General features: G+C 35.5%; 1 protein-coding gene across 2 annotated transcripts in view; it reads left to right on the plus strand.

Moving 5' to 3' along the window:
• Ac13E (Adenylyl cyclase 13E) overlaps positions 1-14,103 on the plus strand; it is a 108,894-nt gene that overhangs the window by 81,982 nt on the left and 12,809 nt on the right. For both annotated transcript variants that reach the window (XM_090402394.1, XM_090402395.1), the window contains one exon: positions 4,849-5,135. In XM_090402394.1, the coding sequence (XP_090258520.1) occupies positions 4,849-5,135 (287 nt within the window). The remainder of the gene's footprint in view (positions 1-4,848; positions 5,136-14,103) is intronic.

Genomic DNA, 14,103 nt, shown 5'->3' on the forward strand with positions numbered 1-14,103 from the left:
CCTTTTCATTTTTTAATGTGAATTGGATTTTGGGATGGATGGTTATTATTTGGCAAATGAACAAAATCTTCAAGGTCTTTCTGAATGTGCTTCCATATAATAAAATCATCATCATCAGTATAACTTGACCAGATATGTGGCTTTAGGATCCTCTATGCTATAGCTTCCTCAAAATTTTCCACATATAGGAGGTGATAAGAGGTTGGCCCATTGTCAGACCATATTTCTGTCACCCTCAACAAAAATTAAGTATTATCAGAACCTTAAAAAAGAGCTTTAAATATACTCACGAATGATGAAATTAAAAGAAACTTATTTTCTGATGAACAGTCTTGTATTAACCTGGAAATTAACAAATACAGTCACTACCATACATTGGCAACACATCAAGAAAAATAGGCAGTTATTAACATCAGAATGATCTTCAAACCAACACATTACAAAGTTTCCTACGTTCCCCTAAACATAATGTTCCATTCTATGAACATTTTGAGGTATACAAGATTCCTTGTTCTTGCAGAAAGGTGTATGCGGGTCAAACTAGAAGTTTTGAAATCTGTAAAAAAAAAAAAAAAAAAAAAAAAGAGAAGAAAGAGGTAGACTCGTAGCACACACCCTCACAGTAGATTGGCAGTCTTCCTCCATGTCTTGCTTAAAAGAGAATACTTTTGTTAGATTGTTCAAGGAGTCTTCCAAGGTCATTTACTCTCAGGTACTAAATACAGGACTTATACTTCCTGGCATCTGGAACGTATGTAACATTTGCAACTTCTCTTATGCCAGCAGTCACAGAGTTAAACACAACAATTTATCTGTGGATGTTAATGATACATGTGATTGAAACTATCAATCTGATATTTTTCAATTTATACAAATAACAACTATTGGAAACATTTGAGATTTCTTATTTGTATTAAATATCATCCTGAAGATGCTGTCAGCTATGGCTGACAGCATCTTCAGGATGATATTTAATACAGAAGGAAGACAGCAAAACATGTTAGAGAAACATTGTTTTAATGAATAAAAAGTTTTGAGTCATACCTGTTTATTTATTCAAAACTGAAGAATAATTCTCCATCCAATTAATAGAACTTTAATGATTACAAATACTTGGTTTAAAAAATCTAAAAGAAGACTATACACATGGAAAAAACCAGGAGATATGGAAAGTATCAAATTGATTACATTATAGTAAAGCAAAGATACAAGAATAGTGTAAAAAATGCATGCACATATCCTGGAGCTGATATTTACTCTGACCACAACCTACTATTCATAGAAATAAATGTGAAACTAAAGAAAATAAAAGAAGATATGAAAAGGAAAAAAATGGAACTTAGAGAAATTAAAAAATACCAGGGAATTTTGAAATAGATTGGAGAAAGAATTAGAGGAAACAATTTTTGTCAAAACTAAAGATCCAGAAAAGAAATGGGAACAAGTTAAAGAGAAAATAAAGAAGATTACAGAAGAAGAAATTGGATATGCAAGAGCTAAAAGAATAAAAAAACCTTGGATAACTAATGAGATGATTTCTCTAATGGAAGAAAGAAGAAAATAAAGACACCCCAGAAGGGAAAATACAATATAGAACCCTAAATGACAGATTGAGAAGGGAAGCAGAAAGAAGTAGAGAAGATTAGCTTAAAAACAATGTGAAGAAATCGAAAAGTATGAGAGAGTGGGAGGGTATGATATTTTATATGAAAAAAGCAAGAAGCATGAATCACAAGAGATGGAATTCGAGCTAGAGGCATAGAAAATAAGAATGGAGAAATCATAACTGAAGAAGAAGATAAAATCCTAATGAGATGGAAGGAATACATTGAAGATCTATATGACAAGGAAATTAGACCAAATGAGTTGCCATTAGAAGATATAAAGAAGGTAAATGAAGATGATCTGGGCCCAGAGATTTTGAAGACAGAAGTAGAAATGGCCATTAAAGAACTAAAATGTGGAAAGGCAGAAGGAATAGATGAAATACCTGCAGAATTCCTGAAACAACTTCAGAAGAAAGGAACTGAAGAAATAACCAAAATAATAAATTTAATTTATAACAAAGGAGAACTACCAAAATATTTTATGACCTTAATATTTATACCTATACCAAAGAAAAGTAATGCAGTGAACTTCAAGGATTTTAGAACAATGAGCCTCATTTCCCATACATCAAAAATACTTATGAGAATCTTAACAAGAAGAATTGCATCTAAAGTGGAAGAATTTCTTGGAGAAGATCAGTTTGGTTTCAGGAAGGGTAGGGGAACAAGAGGTGCAATTGGACTGTTAAGAATAGTAAGTGAAAGAAGTCTTGAAGTGAATAAAGAAGTTAACATCTGTTATATAGATTTTGAGAAAGCTTTTGACTATGTAAAATGGGATAAGGTGGTAGAAGTAATGGAAAAGATTGGTATAGATTGGAAAGACAGAAAGCTAATTATCTCACTATATATGGGACAAACTGCCATGGTGAGAGACATATATGGTACAACAGAACCAGGTATCATTGGACAAGGCTGTTCTCTGTCACCAATTTTGTTCAACATGTATTCCGAAGCAATGCTAAAAGAAGCACTGGAGAATTTGGAAGAAGGAATAAAGATTGGAGGTAGACAGATATTTGCAATAAGATATGCAGATGACAAGGCATTACTATCAAACACTGAAACAGGAATACAACATCTGTTGGCAGATTACTGGAATCCTGTATCAATTATGGAATGAAAATTAACATCAGAAAAACAAAGGTGATGAAAATAACAAGGAAAGAGGCAAATATGGATATCAGAATAAATGGGGAAAAATTGAATCAAGTAAAGGCATTTAAATATCTAGGAAGTATTATTAGCAGTGATGGAAGATGTAAAAGTGACATAAAAGCAAGAATAGCAATGGGAAGAGATACCTATAATAGAAAATGGAATTTATTCAGAAGTAAAATGGATAGAAACCTAAAGAAAAGATTAATAAAATGTTATGTGTGGAGTGTTGCTCTCTATGCATCTAAACTTGGACTTTGAAGAAAGAAGAAATTAAGATTTTGGAAAGCTTTGAGATGTGGATTTGGAGAAGGATGGAAAAAATCAAATGGACAGATAAAATAACTAATGAAGAGGTCTTAAAAAGAGTAGAAGAAGAAAGAAGTCTGTTAAGGAGAAGAAGCAAGGGAAACTGGATTGGACATATTCTGAGAGGGAATGGAATCATCAGAGATGCCATCGAAGGAAAAATAGACGGAAAAAGACCCAGAGGAAGAATAAGGAAAACAATGCTAGATGACATGCTCAATGGAGACAGGTACACAACCTTGAAAGAGAAGGCTCAGAACAGAAGAGAGTGGAAGGAAAGTTTCTGCTACTAAAAGAAGAAACTGCTCAATTGCAGAATACTAAAGAAGAAGAAGAATCACCCATCTCACAGTATTAAATGCTGAAGAGATCAGGCCACTGGTGGTGTTAATCTAGGCATCTAGTAGGTACATAGAATGAGATTGCTTGCTGGTTGAATGGTTAGGATATCTGCTTTCCATCCAACAGTCTGCAAGTTCATATTCCATATGGATTTATAGCTTCAACTGCATCTCAGACTATGAGGCAGTGTATTATGTCTTTTAATTGTGTATATTTGAATTGGCTGGGTTTGCCTGCTTTGCAGGTTAAAAAACCCAAGTTTCTGGGAGGAAAAACCCTGCTTCCTCTGTGTGTGAGAGAGAGACTACCACTGTTATTGGAAGCCTAAAATCTCTAGAGCAGTCTTTCTGGATTATGCAAAAAATAAATATAAATACAAACATAAATTAAAATTAATTGGTGATAAGAACTAATTAAGGAATTCTGTCATCATTAAACTAGTACAATTCTAAACCTGAACTGCTGATAATAAAATTCTAATACTTCTAGTCGGGATGTTTTTCAGCCACCTAAAAGTAACAGGATGACTCTAGTAATTAATTAATAGCTAATTTACCTACTGATCTATTACTAGAGCCATCCTGAAGAGCAGTTTATTTTTTACCAGAAATCATGCTAGAATCAACTGTTCTTCGTGTAAATAATATAATATAGTTTGCTGGTGAGATGTGTAAACTCTACATGTTAACATTAATGTGAAGGTTGAAACAAATGAATTACTTGATTTTATGATTTTATCCTAGTTGTTACTCCAAACTCATGATAGTATTTTCATAATGAATGCTGTGTAACACTGAAAAAAGAGGATATAAACCCCCAGCTGTAATCTATATTTGCAGCATTCTGTGCATTATCCAATTCTTTTTTGTGTGTGTGTAGTATTTCACCTCATGAGCTACTCTTTTCATCTTATCACTAATCGGATCCTTTTATCTGGAATTGACTTTATCCACATTAATTTAATGTTTTTTTTGTATGTATTCTGGTTACTTGTTTGTATGTACCAATTATGAAATTTTGATAACATATACTATGTGCAATTCATTTTTTTGCATTTTTCTGTGTATAGCTTTTGCTAATAACCCCTGATGACATAAGTCTGATAGGATTATATTTATTTATTTTATTGAACTCGTGATTTTTATAAAAACATGTGGTCTCAATACTGGAAGCTTTTTACAGAACTGCTAAACCACAGAAACTTTATGTATTCATTCTTTTAGCATTATCCAAGTTGTACTACTGTACACCGTAGATGACTTAAGAACTGTACTCTCCCTCATTGACTGATTAGCACTGCGAATTATTTGATACTAGTTACTTAATTGATATTTTACAATAATTTTTTTACTAAAAAACAAAATACTTTTAAATTCAGATGTTAAATCCTAGGCATTTTGTGTGATTTATTTTTAAAATTTTCCTCTAATAGATATAAAAACATACTTTATCAAAAGCAGGAAGTATATTGCATATTCAAAATTTTCTGCTTCCTCAACAACGCGGCATTCATGGCCATTTCCTCCTGCTGTTCTGACGGAGGTGTCAAGTTCCGCCAGTCGTAAAACTAGCAGTCAGTCAGAAAGGGGGCATGATATGGATGAAGATGGCTCAACTGTTCCAATGCTGCCAGTTCATCGACACAGTAGTCTGCTAACTCTGAGTAGCAGTAGAAAAGATTCTGGTATTAGAAGTCGTCGAAGCAGTTTACAAGATACAGTAAGAAAGAAATATCTTTTGAATTCAGAAGTTGATTTAATGCTGGGGTTCATTGATTTCTGCATGTTTGATGTATAAATTTTCATGTTAATCCTACTCAAATTTATTGTTTTTTTGTTGTATATTGTAATATTATTATCATGCAATGTAATTAAAGTTAGGCAGTGAAGTTTTGAATCTGGCATTTTAAGTGATGGTAGCAGAGATGAAATTTGCAATATAAAATGTTGCTGTACAATCTTGGGCTTACCATCTTGAAGTAAACAGAAAAAGATGTCTGTTAGACCTTTGCTGGATATGCCCTGACTTTTGCAATATGCCCTCTGAACTTCAAATCTCTGTCCCCCCCCCCCCCCCAAATCCTTAGTTTCATCAGTTCTATGCAATACAGTACCATCAGTATGATGCAGAGCATGTAATCTTTTCATCCAAAGTGCACAACTTTCATTTTGCAAACATTAAATTGACATCTGTTATCCTTTGCCTAAGATTTACATCATTACTAATTTATTCTAAATCATTATAAGAATGGAATGGGAATTTTCATAGAATTGCAGTGGTTAGGACTCTGATTGGTAGTATTCATGAAATAAGACCTCTGATTGGTCTTTCACTTCACTCCCTTTATTTGTCGCCTAAAATTTACATCATGACTGACTTCCTATCTACAATTTTCCTCCAAATCAGTCTGTTAAATGGCAAGACTCCAATATTATCAGATCTTATATTTCTGTCTTCTAAGGCACTTTTTACTGTATCAATCCACCTATATCTTGGTCTTCCTCTGGGTCTTTTTCCTGCCAACCTAGCAGAGAACACTTGTTTTGCTAATCTTTCCTCTCCCCTTCTATTTAAGTGACCAGGTGCTAATCTCATGTGGTAACCTAGATTAGTTCTGCTAATGCATTCCTGGATGCTGACAATATCAAGTTCTTTCCTAATATCTTGTAGACAAGCTTATACATTGGTTATGCATTACTAAATCACTTAAGGAATTGACAGCGTAGATAAGAATATAAATTAAATTACACATTAATAAATATTTCCGATATTTCGGCAACGTCACGTTGCCTTCTTCAAAAGGAACTTACAAAAAAAGGCACATGCACATAGGCACTGCAACACGGTAACTGAGAATGAAGCTATTGTTCTCCTAAAAGTCCTGATGGTGTCCCCTAGCAGGCTAAGTAGGTGTTCTTGGCTGTTTGGGGCAGTCTCATACAACCAAATTTGTTGAGGTTTGGCGAGTTTCTTAAGGCTGAGGCTGATTCCTTGAATAGTCTTTTGAATTTATATTTGCTGCGGTGTATTACTAGCTTTCTTCCACCGTATTCTGTGGCATGTATCAAGACCATGGTCTGCAAGACCAGAGTGGCTGTACTTGTGAAACCGGATATAGTCCTTATGTTCAGAAATTCTGATATTCGCTGTCCTGTCTGTTTGGCCAAAGTAAGACAGTTTACAGCTGCAAGGGACCTGGTATACACCAGGTAGGTCTAGGGTAAGTGGTTGGTCTTTAGTGGAGCAGATAAGGGATGCCAATTTTCTGTATGGTCTGTAACGGAACGTCAAGCCATGTTGTTTTTAAATTTTGGTAATTTTTTCTGAGGTGCCTAGGATGTAGGGAATGGTGATGGATTTAGAGTAACCCTTGTTGTGAAGGTGGGAGGAGGGGGTTGTGGTTTGTTGGTTTCAATATTTTTTGGATTTTTTTTGTGGGGTGAAGGTAGCCATTGGCTGAGAAAGTGTTGAGGATGTGATTTTGTTCAGTGTTTAGGGCCTTGTCATTAGAACAGATTAGTTTAGCCCTGTTGTATAGTGTTTTCACGACTCCATATTGTTGTGAAGTGGGGGGGGGGGGGGAATTGTTGGCTAATGTACCTGCCTGTATGGGTGGGTTTTCTATAAACTGAGAAAACCAAGGTTCCATCAGGCTGGCGGGTGACCAGGAAAGGGAGGCTGTTGTTTTCCTCTTTTTCCAGAGTGAACTTGATTCTGGGGTGTTGGTTGTTTAAGTGTGTTAAGAAGGAAAGGAGGGTATCAGAGCCATATGGCCAAATAGTGAACACATCATCAACGTAGCAAAGCCTTATGGTTGGTTTTTGTGGGGCAGAGGCTAATGCTTTTTCTTCAGAGGTCTCAATAAAACAATTGGACAAGGGTGAGGAGAGTGGTGAACCCATGGTTGTCCCCTATATTTGTTTGTAGAATTTTCCCTGCCAAACGAAATAGCCTGAGTTCATTGTGAACTGAAATAGGGCTGAGATATTGAGAGAAAATTTAGCTCTAAAGTTTCCTTGAGTGGGACATTTGTGAATAAGGAGGAGACATCAAAGCTGACCATTATGTCACTATGTTGGAGTGTAAGGTTTTCTATGCTGGCTTTGAAGTGGGCTGAGTTTTGTTTATGTGTGATGGTGTGTTGCCAGTATAGTGTGTGTGAGCGCTTTGGCCAAATGTTTAGCTAATTTTTATGTGGGGGGAATTAATGCCATCCACCATGGGACGTAATGGCACATTTTCTTTATGTATTTTTGGGAATCCATAAATATGGGGGGGGGGGGGCATAGAGTTAAACGGTTTTAATCTGTTAGTAACTTTTAAAGGCCAAGAAGTGACTTTCTTAAGGAACCTGTGTGATTTGTGAGTTGGTGGGATTGTATTCGATAGGGAGGTAAGTAGCCCAATCTAATAGAAGAGCATTAAGCTTACCTGTGTAGTCCTTTTGGTTAAGTACTACAGTTGCATTTCCCTTATCCACTTTGGTGATAACTATTTCTTTATTATTCCTCATTTCTTGCAGAGCTTTATATTCCTTGTTGGATATGTTGGTTTTTGGTGGTCTTACTTTGGAGAGGATATAAGCTACATCCAGTCTTACACTGTTGGCGATTTGATTCGGAATGTGGTGGATTCCGCATTCGATCTGGATCATAATATCCTCACTAGGTATTTTTCTGGGAGCAATGGTGAAGTTGTGGCCTCATGGAAACACGTTGAGTGCTTCAGGGTGACTGAAGAAAGGTTGATTACAGTGTTGGTAGGAAGTTTTGGATTGAAGATAGTTCTTTTTTAATTTACGAATTTTTTGATCTGTCGAGCTCGTATTTTTTTAAATTCTTTGTCTGTTGAGGTACACGAGACGTCATGTAAAATTGACCAAAGCTCGTGATTTAAAGTGCACGAATAGCTTTGTTAATGTCAGCTTAGAGAAACTGCGTGCCGCCGATTTGTTCCCAAAGCAAAGCATAGCTGGCGTGTTTATAGATTTGGAGAGCAATTTGGGATTACCTGATTATCCTGGCAGCGTTTTAGGAAAGTTAGACGATTTAATTGTCTAGATAACTTCAACTTCATTTTACTGTATTGGCGGGCCTTTCGTGCAATAGAATTTAATTTATATTCTTATCTACGTTGTCAATTCCTTAAGTGATTTAATACTTCTTAATATCCTCGTTTTTAATATGATATTGCCATTGATGCCATCTGTTCATGCCCTTAATCTTTCTCAGGACTCATATCTGCAGTCTGTAGTCTTTGGTCAAGTGTTTTACTTCTAACCCAGCTCTCAAATCCATAATTCAAAACAGCCAAACCCCCCCCCCATGCTCCTTAAATCATTTCCTATTGTACAAATTAAATTGGAGTCGCTCTAGTACAGAAGCCCTGAGGGACTCTCCTAATCACCCTGGTTTGCCTTGATTCCACTCTACCATATACTACTCTGGTGTCATTAAGCTGGATCCCCTATCCATGCCATCAACCTCTTATCCATTCACATTTGCTCCAACTTATATAAGTTTTCCCATTTGGTATTCTCTCAAATGCTTTGTCAAAGCCTAGCAGTATCATAGTGTAACTATATTTCCTTATAGAATATCATATTGGTATCTACTAATTCCTGAATTTTAGCTTTAACCAACTTTTCCAATACCTTAACCACTACTCCTGTGATACTAATTGGCCTATAATTTGCTACTTGTGCAGTAGAGACCTTTATTGTAATGAAACAATCTTACCTCTTTCCACTCTCCTAGAACCTTGCGAGAATTGAAACAGGTTAAACTTCATCAGAGGCTGTGTTGGTTGTTCTGCTTTTGGGCCAACATGCCATCCAGTCCTACTGCTGTATTTACATTTGATATTTGTGAATGTGCTCTGCACCTCCAGTTCATCTACCTCAGTTTTCACCTCACTCTCTCTCTCTCTCTCTCTCACTTTAGCAATTGCAAAAGTCTTCACCTGATGATACGCCTTTACAAAGTGATCACTTAGTAACTCAACTATTTCTTCTGTCACTTTTCTACTGTTTGCACTGATTAAAGTTATCATTCCATAATCACTCTTTCTCTTACTATCTGCATAGCAAATAAACAAAAAACTTTTAAATTTACTTTTGCCTGCTTAGCTAATTTTCTCACATTCTGATTTAGTTTCTTACCATACTAGTTGATGGCCTATGTAGACCTCTGCTAGACCTCTGTGAAAGCAGTGTTTGCATCCATAGGGCTGGCTGCCCGAAGGAAACTGCTCTCAGTTTGAATCTAGTCACCAACTGGAACTTTTTCCAACCCTTTCTTTGACCAGTTCCCAAATGAGTTTATTTTGGACACGGGCAAGCAGGTTTTTTCCTGCTGGAAACTCAGGTTTTTCATCTCATAAACTCAAGAAAATTGAATATACCCAAATTATTTCAGACAAATAATATATCATGTTAGGGGACCACAAAGGATGGTGGCACTTGTCTACCTCTCTTCATTGGATGCTGTTTATAATTAGTGATAGCCGACCCAAGACTATAATTGATTGGCTACTAGGAAGATTGAACTGTCCACTCAGTCTCCAAAAGTTAGGATTATAAGTTTTGCTTACTCTCTATAGGGAATAAAGGCATTAGCAGATTTATTTTTACCATACTAGTAATTCTTCTTGCCTACATGTTGTTGATCACCTTTTCTTTATATTCCATCCACAATGTTTCATTAAGGTACATCACTACTCATTCATTTAACCTCTGTTTGGTTTATCTTCCTGACTCTGGGTATATAGTCTGATACTGCCTCTTTCAAACAATTCCTTGTGCAATACTGACATTCTTTCCTTGTAACTTCTTATGCCACGGTGCTGCTCGAAGCTGCCTTCTAAGTTTGTTGTAATTACCAGCTTTTTTGTCGTTCAATATAAACCCTTTCTTGACTGAAAATTTCACATGTTGAGCAATCTTCCAGAACAAGACTTCATTATTACTTTCCCTGACTGCAGATGGTTGCCATTATGGTTATGGATTGATGTTTTGATGCTATTTCCAGATCCAACAGTTTCAAACCTCTGTCTCCCCTGTTTCTGGTAATTATCCCCTTAGTAACTATAAATTCCATTTCCTTCTTGCCATAGTTGAAGTGTCCTATGAATGCTCAGCCTGCACAAATTGTGGTAATATGCTGATACTTGGCATCCACATTATCAATAATATATTTTTTCTTATTAATCTATCTCAACAAAATAGGCTCAATTGAACCATCTCCCTCTAATCTAAAATCCTCCTTAACTTGTATTTTTCAGTTGAAGTTTTTCAGCTATCATTAGTAATACCTCTCCTATCCTGTTCCCTCTTCTTCTCTGAAAATACAATACCCCTTACAGACTGCGGGCTGCATGCGGCCCTCCGTTGATTTGCTGGCGGCCTGCCTCACTGTGTATTATTTTAACTTTAACAAGTTACACGTTAAGTAATTTTTAAAAATGGTACATTTTTAAAAATGTACAAAGCAAAGTAGCTGTAACATCACGATTGACTGTGTACTTACAATCATTGGTTAGTAATAATGTTAACAAATTTTGTAATTCGTCTATTTGTCATATGAGTATTTTGTTTTCGTAGGTGTGGTTACTACAATTAATTATCACCCCTAGGAAATGATAAAAAATAAATTCTACAATGGATAAAGCAGGGCCAAGTAAGAAACACAAACTACAGGACGAAAAATGGCAGTTTCAGGATAGCTGGACCGAAAAATATGGTTTTGTGCAGTCGTTTAATAATATCGTGTGCTTGATTTGCAAAAGTGCTGTAGCCATACCAAAAGAATACAATATAAGGAGACACTACGAAAGTCTGCATTCTACATTTTTAAATCTACCTGAAGAACTACGTAAACAAAAGATTTCATTTTTGAAACGAGAATTGACAGGTCAGCAAGTGATGTTTACAAAACCGATTCAAGATTCGATTCGGAAATTGCAACAGAAATAAGTTTTGAAATATCTCGCCTTATAGGAAAAAGGTGTTGACCATTTACAGACTGAGATTTCATTTTTGGCTGATTCAGGACAAATTTTTTCAGCATCTATCTCAAAGCAGCTAAAAAAATTTGTCCTGAATCAGCCAAAAATGCTGAGAAAATTCAGTTAAACTGGATGACTGTGCAAAGAAGAATTACTGCAATGTTAGAAAATGTAAAGGACCAATTAGCATCTTATTCAAAGAAATTTGCCTATTTTTCATTAGCTATTGATGAATCAACCGACATTACCTCCACAGCCCAGTTGTTAATATTTGCACGTGGAATAATGCAAGAGTTTGAGGTAATTGAGGAGCTGATTGGAATGAGTTCATTGTCAGATCAAACGAAAGGTAATTACATGTTCACTGGGCTTTTGGAACAGTTTTCCAAAATTGATTCGATTCGGAAATTCTTTAGATTTGACAAAATTATCAGGTATCACAGCTGACGGAGCTCTTTCCATGATAGGAGCTAATTCTGGATTGGTAACATTATTGAAACAGTATTTGGGACGGCACGACGATGAGTTGATACAATTCCACTGTATAATCCATCAGGAAAGTTTGTGCCCTAAGAAACTTGGAATTGAAAATCTAATTAAAGTTATGGTTTCAACGATTAATTTTATAAAATCCCATGTCCTTAATCATCGACAATTTAAAAAGTTTCTTGAAGACATTGAAAGTGAATATGGCGACTTAATTTTTTACACAGAAGTGGGGTAGCTAAGTCGTGGACAAACATTGGAGCGGTTCCGAAATTTAACTGATGAAATTGAAATCTTCATGACTGAAAAAAACAAAAACGTCCCTGACAAAAAAATCCAGATTGGTTATGTGACTTAGCCTTTCTGGTTGACATTACTAATCATTTAAATACATTAAATATGCAACTTCAGGGGAAAGATTCAATTGGTTACTCAACTTTACGGCCACATTTTATCTTTTCAGTGCAAGTTAAATCTATTTCAAATCCAACTGAAGTGAGGGAATTGCATCCATTTTCCTAATTATAAGAAAGTATCCGAAAAGTTCAATGTGAACTTCAAAACTGTGTATGTTGAAAAGATTGATAACTTGATATCAGCCTTCAAGGATCGGTTTTCCGATTTTAAAAAAGTGAAACCGTTGCTAGATTTATTTAGCAATCCTTTTGTGATTTTGTTCGAAAATGCACCCGAAGCAGCACAGCTTGAACTCAACGACATTCAAAATGATGAGAGCCTGCGAAATAAATTTAATGAAGGCAATTTATTAAACTTCTATCGTTGTGTCGATAAAAACAATTATAAACGGTTGCTAGATTATGCATTAAAATGTGCAATCCTCTTTGGCTCAACATATATTTGTGAAGAAACTTTTTCAGTCATGAATATTAACAAATCGAAAAATAGGAATTTTCACTGATGAAAATTTAGAATCAATTTTGTGGTTGGCTACTACAAAACTTGAACCAAATATCAAAATAATTGTCAAATCAATGCAATGTCACACATCAAATTAAATTCACTTACTTTTTATTACCTTTTTTGTAACAGTTATAAAAAATTATCAGCATCAGTAAGACTTGGTTACCAGAAAATAATAGTAATGGGTATAGAATTATGATAGGTATAAATAAAATAAACAATATATGCTAGATAACTTTCAGTGTTTTTTTTGACTGCCCTCCTATAAGTAACAGTAGAACAATGCGGCCCTCGGCCTTAACAAGTTTGTGCATCCCTGCCTTACATTCTATACCTGTTACTATTATTTTCTGGTAACCAAGTCTTACTGATGCTGATAATTTTTTTGGCCAGGTTGAGCTGACTAACACAAAAAAACTCCTCTCCCTTCTTTCTAATACTTTTGGCATTCATATACCTGCATTTCAACATCCCCTTGCATTACCAACTCATTCAGATTTTAAACCCAGGAAACTGTTCCCAGCCATTCCTAATCATTTCTGCTTTCAGATGTTCACACAATAGTCACATGCTTAACTGCATCCCACCTCGTTATCTGTAACTTCTAATTTGCACTTTCATTATCTCACCGAATAACATTTTCTCCAAACATCTAACTCCAAAAACCATTCAAATACACTCCATCAGATATATACAAGTCCTTTCATCCATAAAATTCATTTCACACATCTATAAACTGCAGACCATTCCTCCTGCATAATCTCATTGACTTATTAGCAGTCATGGCCCTTGTTCTCAATTGTGTCCTATCATAATGAGCTGGCAGACTTACAATCTTTACTTTCTCACTCTTCATTTTCACTTCTTTCAACATCTCTTGCATTGCATGTTTCCTACCATCAGGTCATTTGTGGCTGCCAAAACAATCAACTTTCATTTCTCCCTTTTGTGAACTAACAGCTTCACTAACATCCTTGATCTCTGCACATGAAAAACATGCTTCCATCACATTCTCATAAAGTACACCTCTCATTATCTTTCATTACTCCAAGTTTTAGACTCATTCATACTTTTCTCATTTACTTTTGCTTTCATTCTCTCGTGCTTGCTAGCTGTCATTGTGTCACATTCCAAATGATATTCTCCGGTTGCTTGAGCTCGCATTTTTATAAATGATATTATTTTAATGACTATATAGCTTTAGGAGTGCCCCTTTTTTTACAATGTTATTGGCTCTTTACACAAAATCTTAGGGTCACTGAAGTGTTATAAAACT

The sequence above is a fragment of the Typopeltis vanoorti genome, chromosome 13 (assembly GCF_054136105.1).
Source record: "Typopeltis vanoorti isolate ZY-2024b chromosome 13, IOZ_Tvanoo_1.0, whole genome shotgun sequence".
NCBI lineage: Eukaryota > Metazoa > Arthropoda > Arachnida > Uropygi > Thelyphonidae > Typopeltis > Typopeltis vanoorti.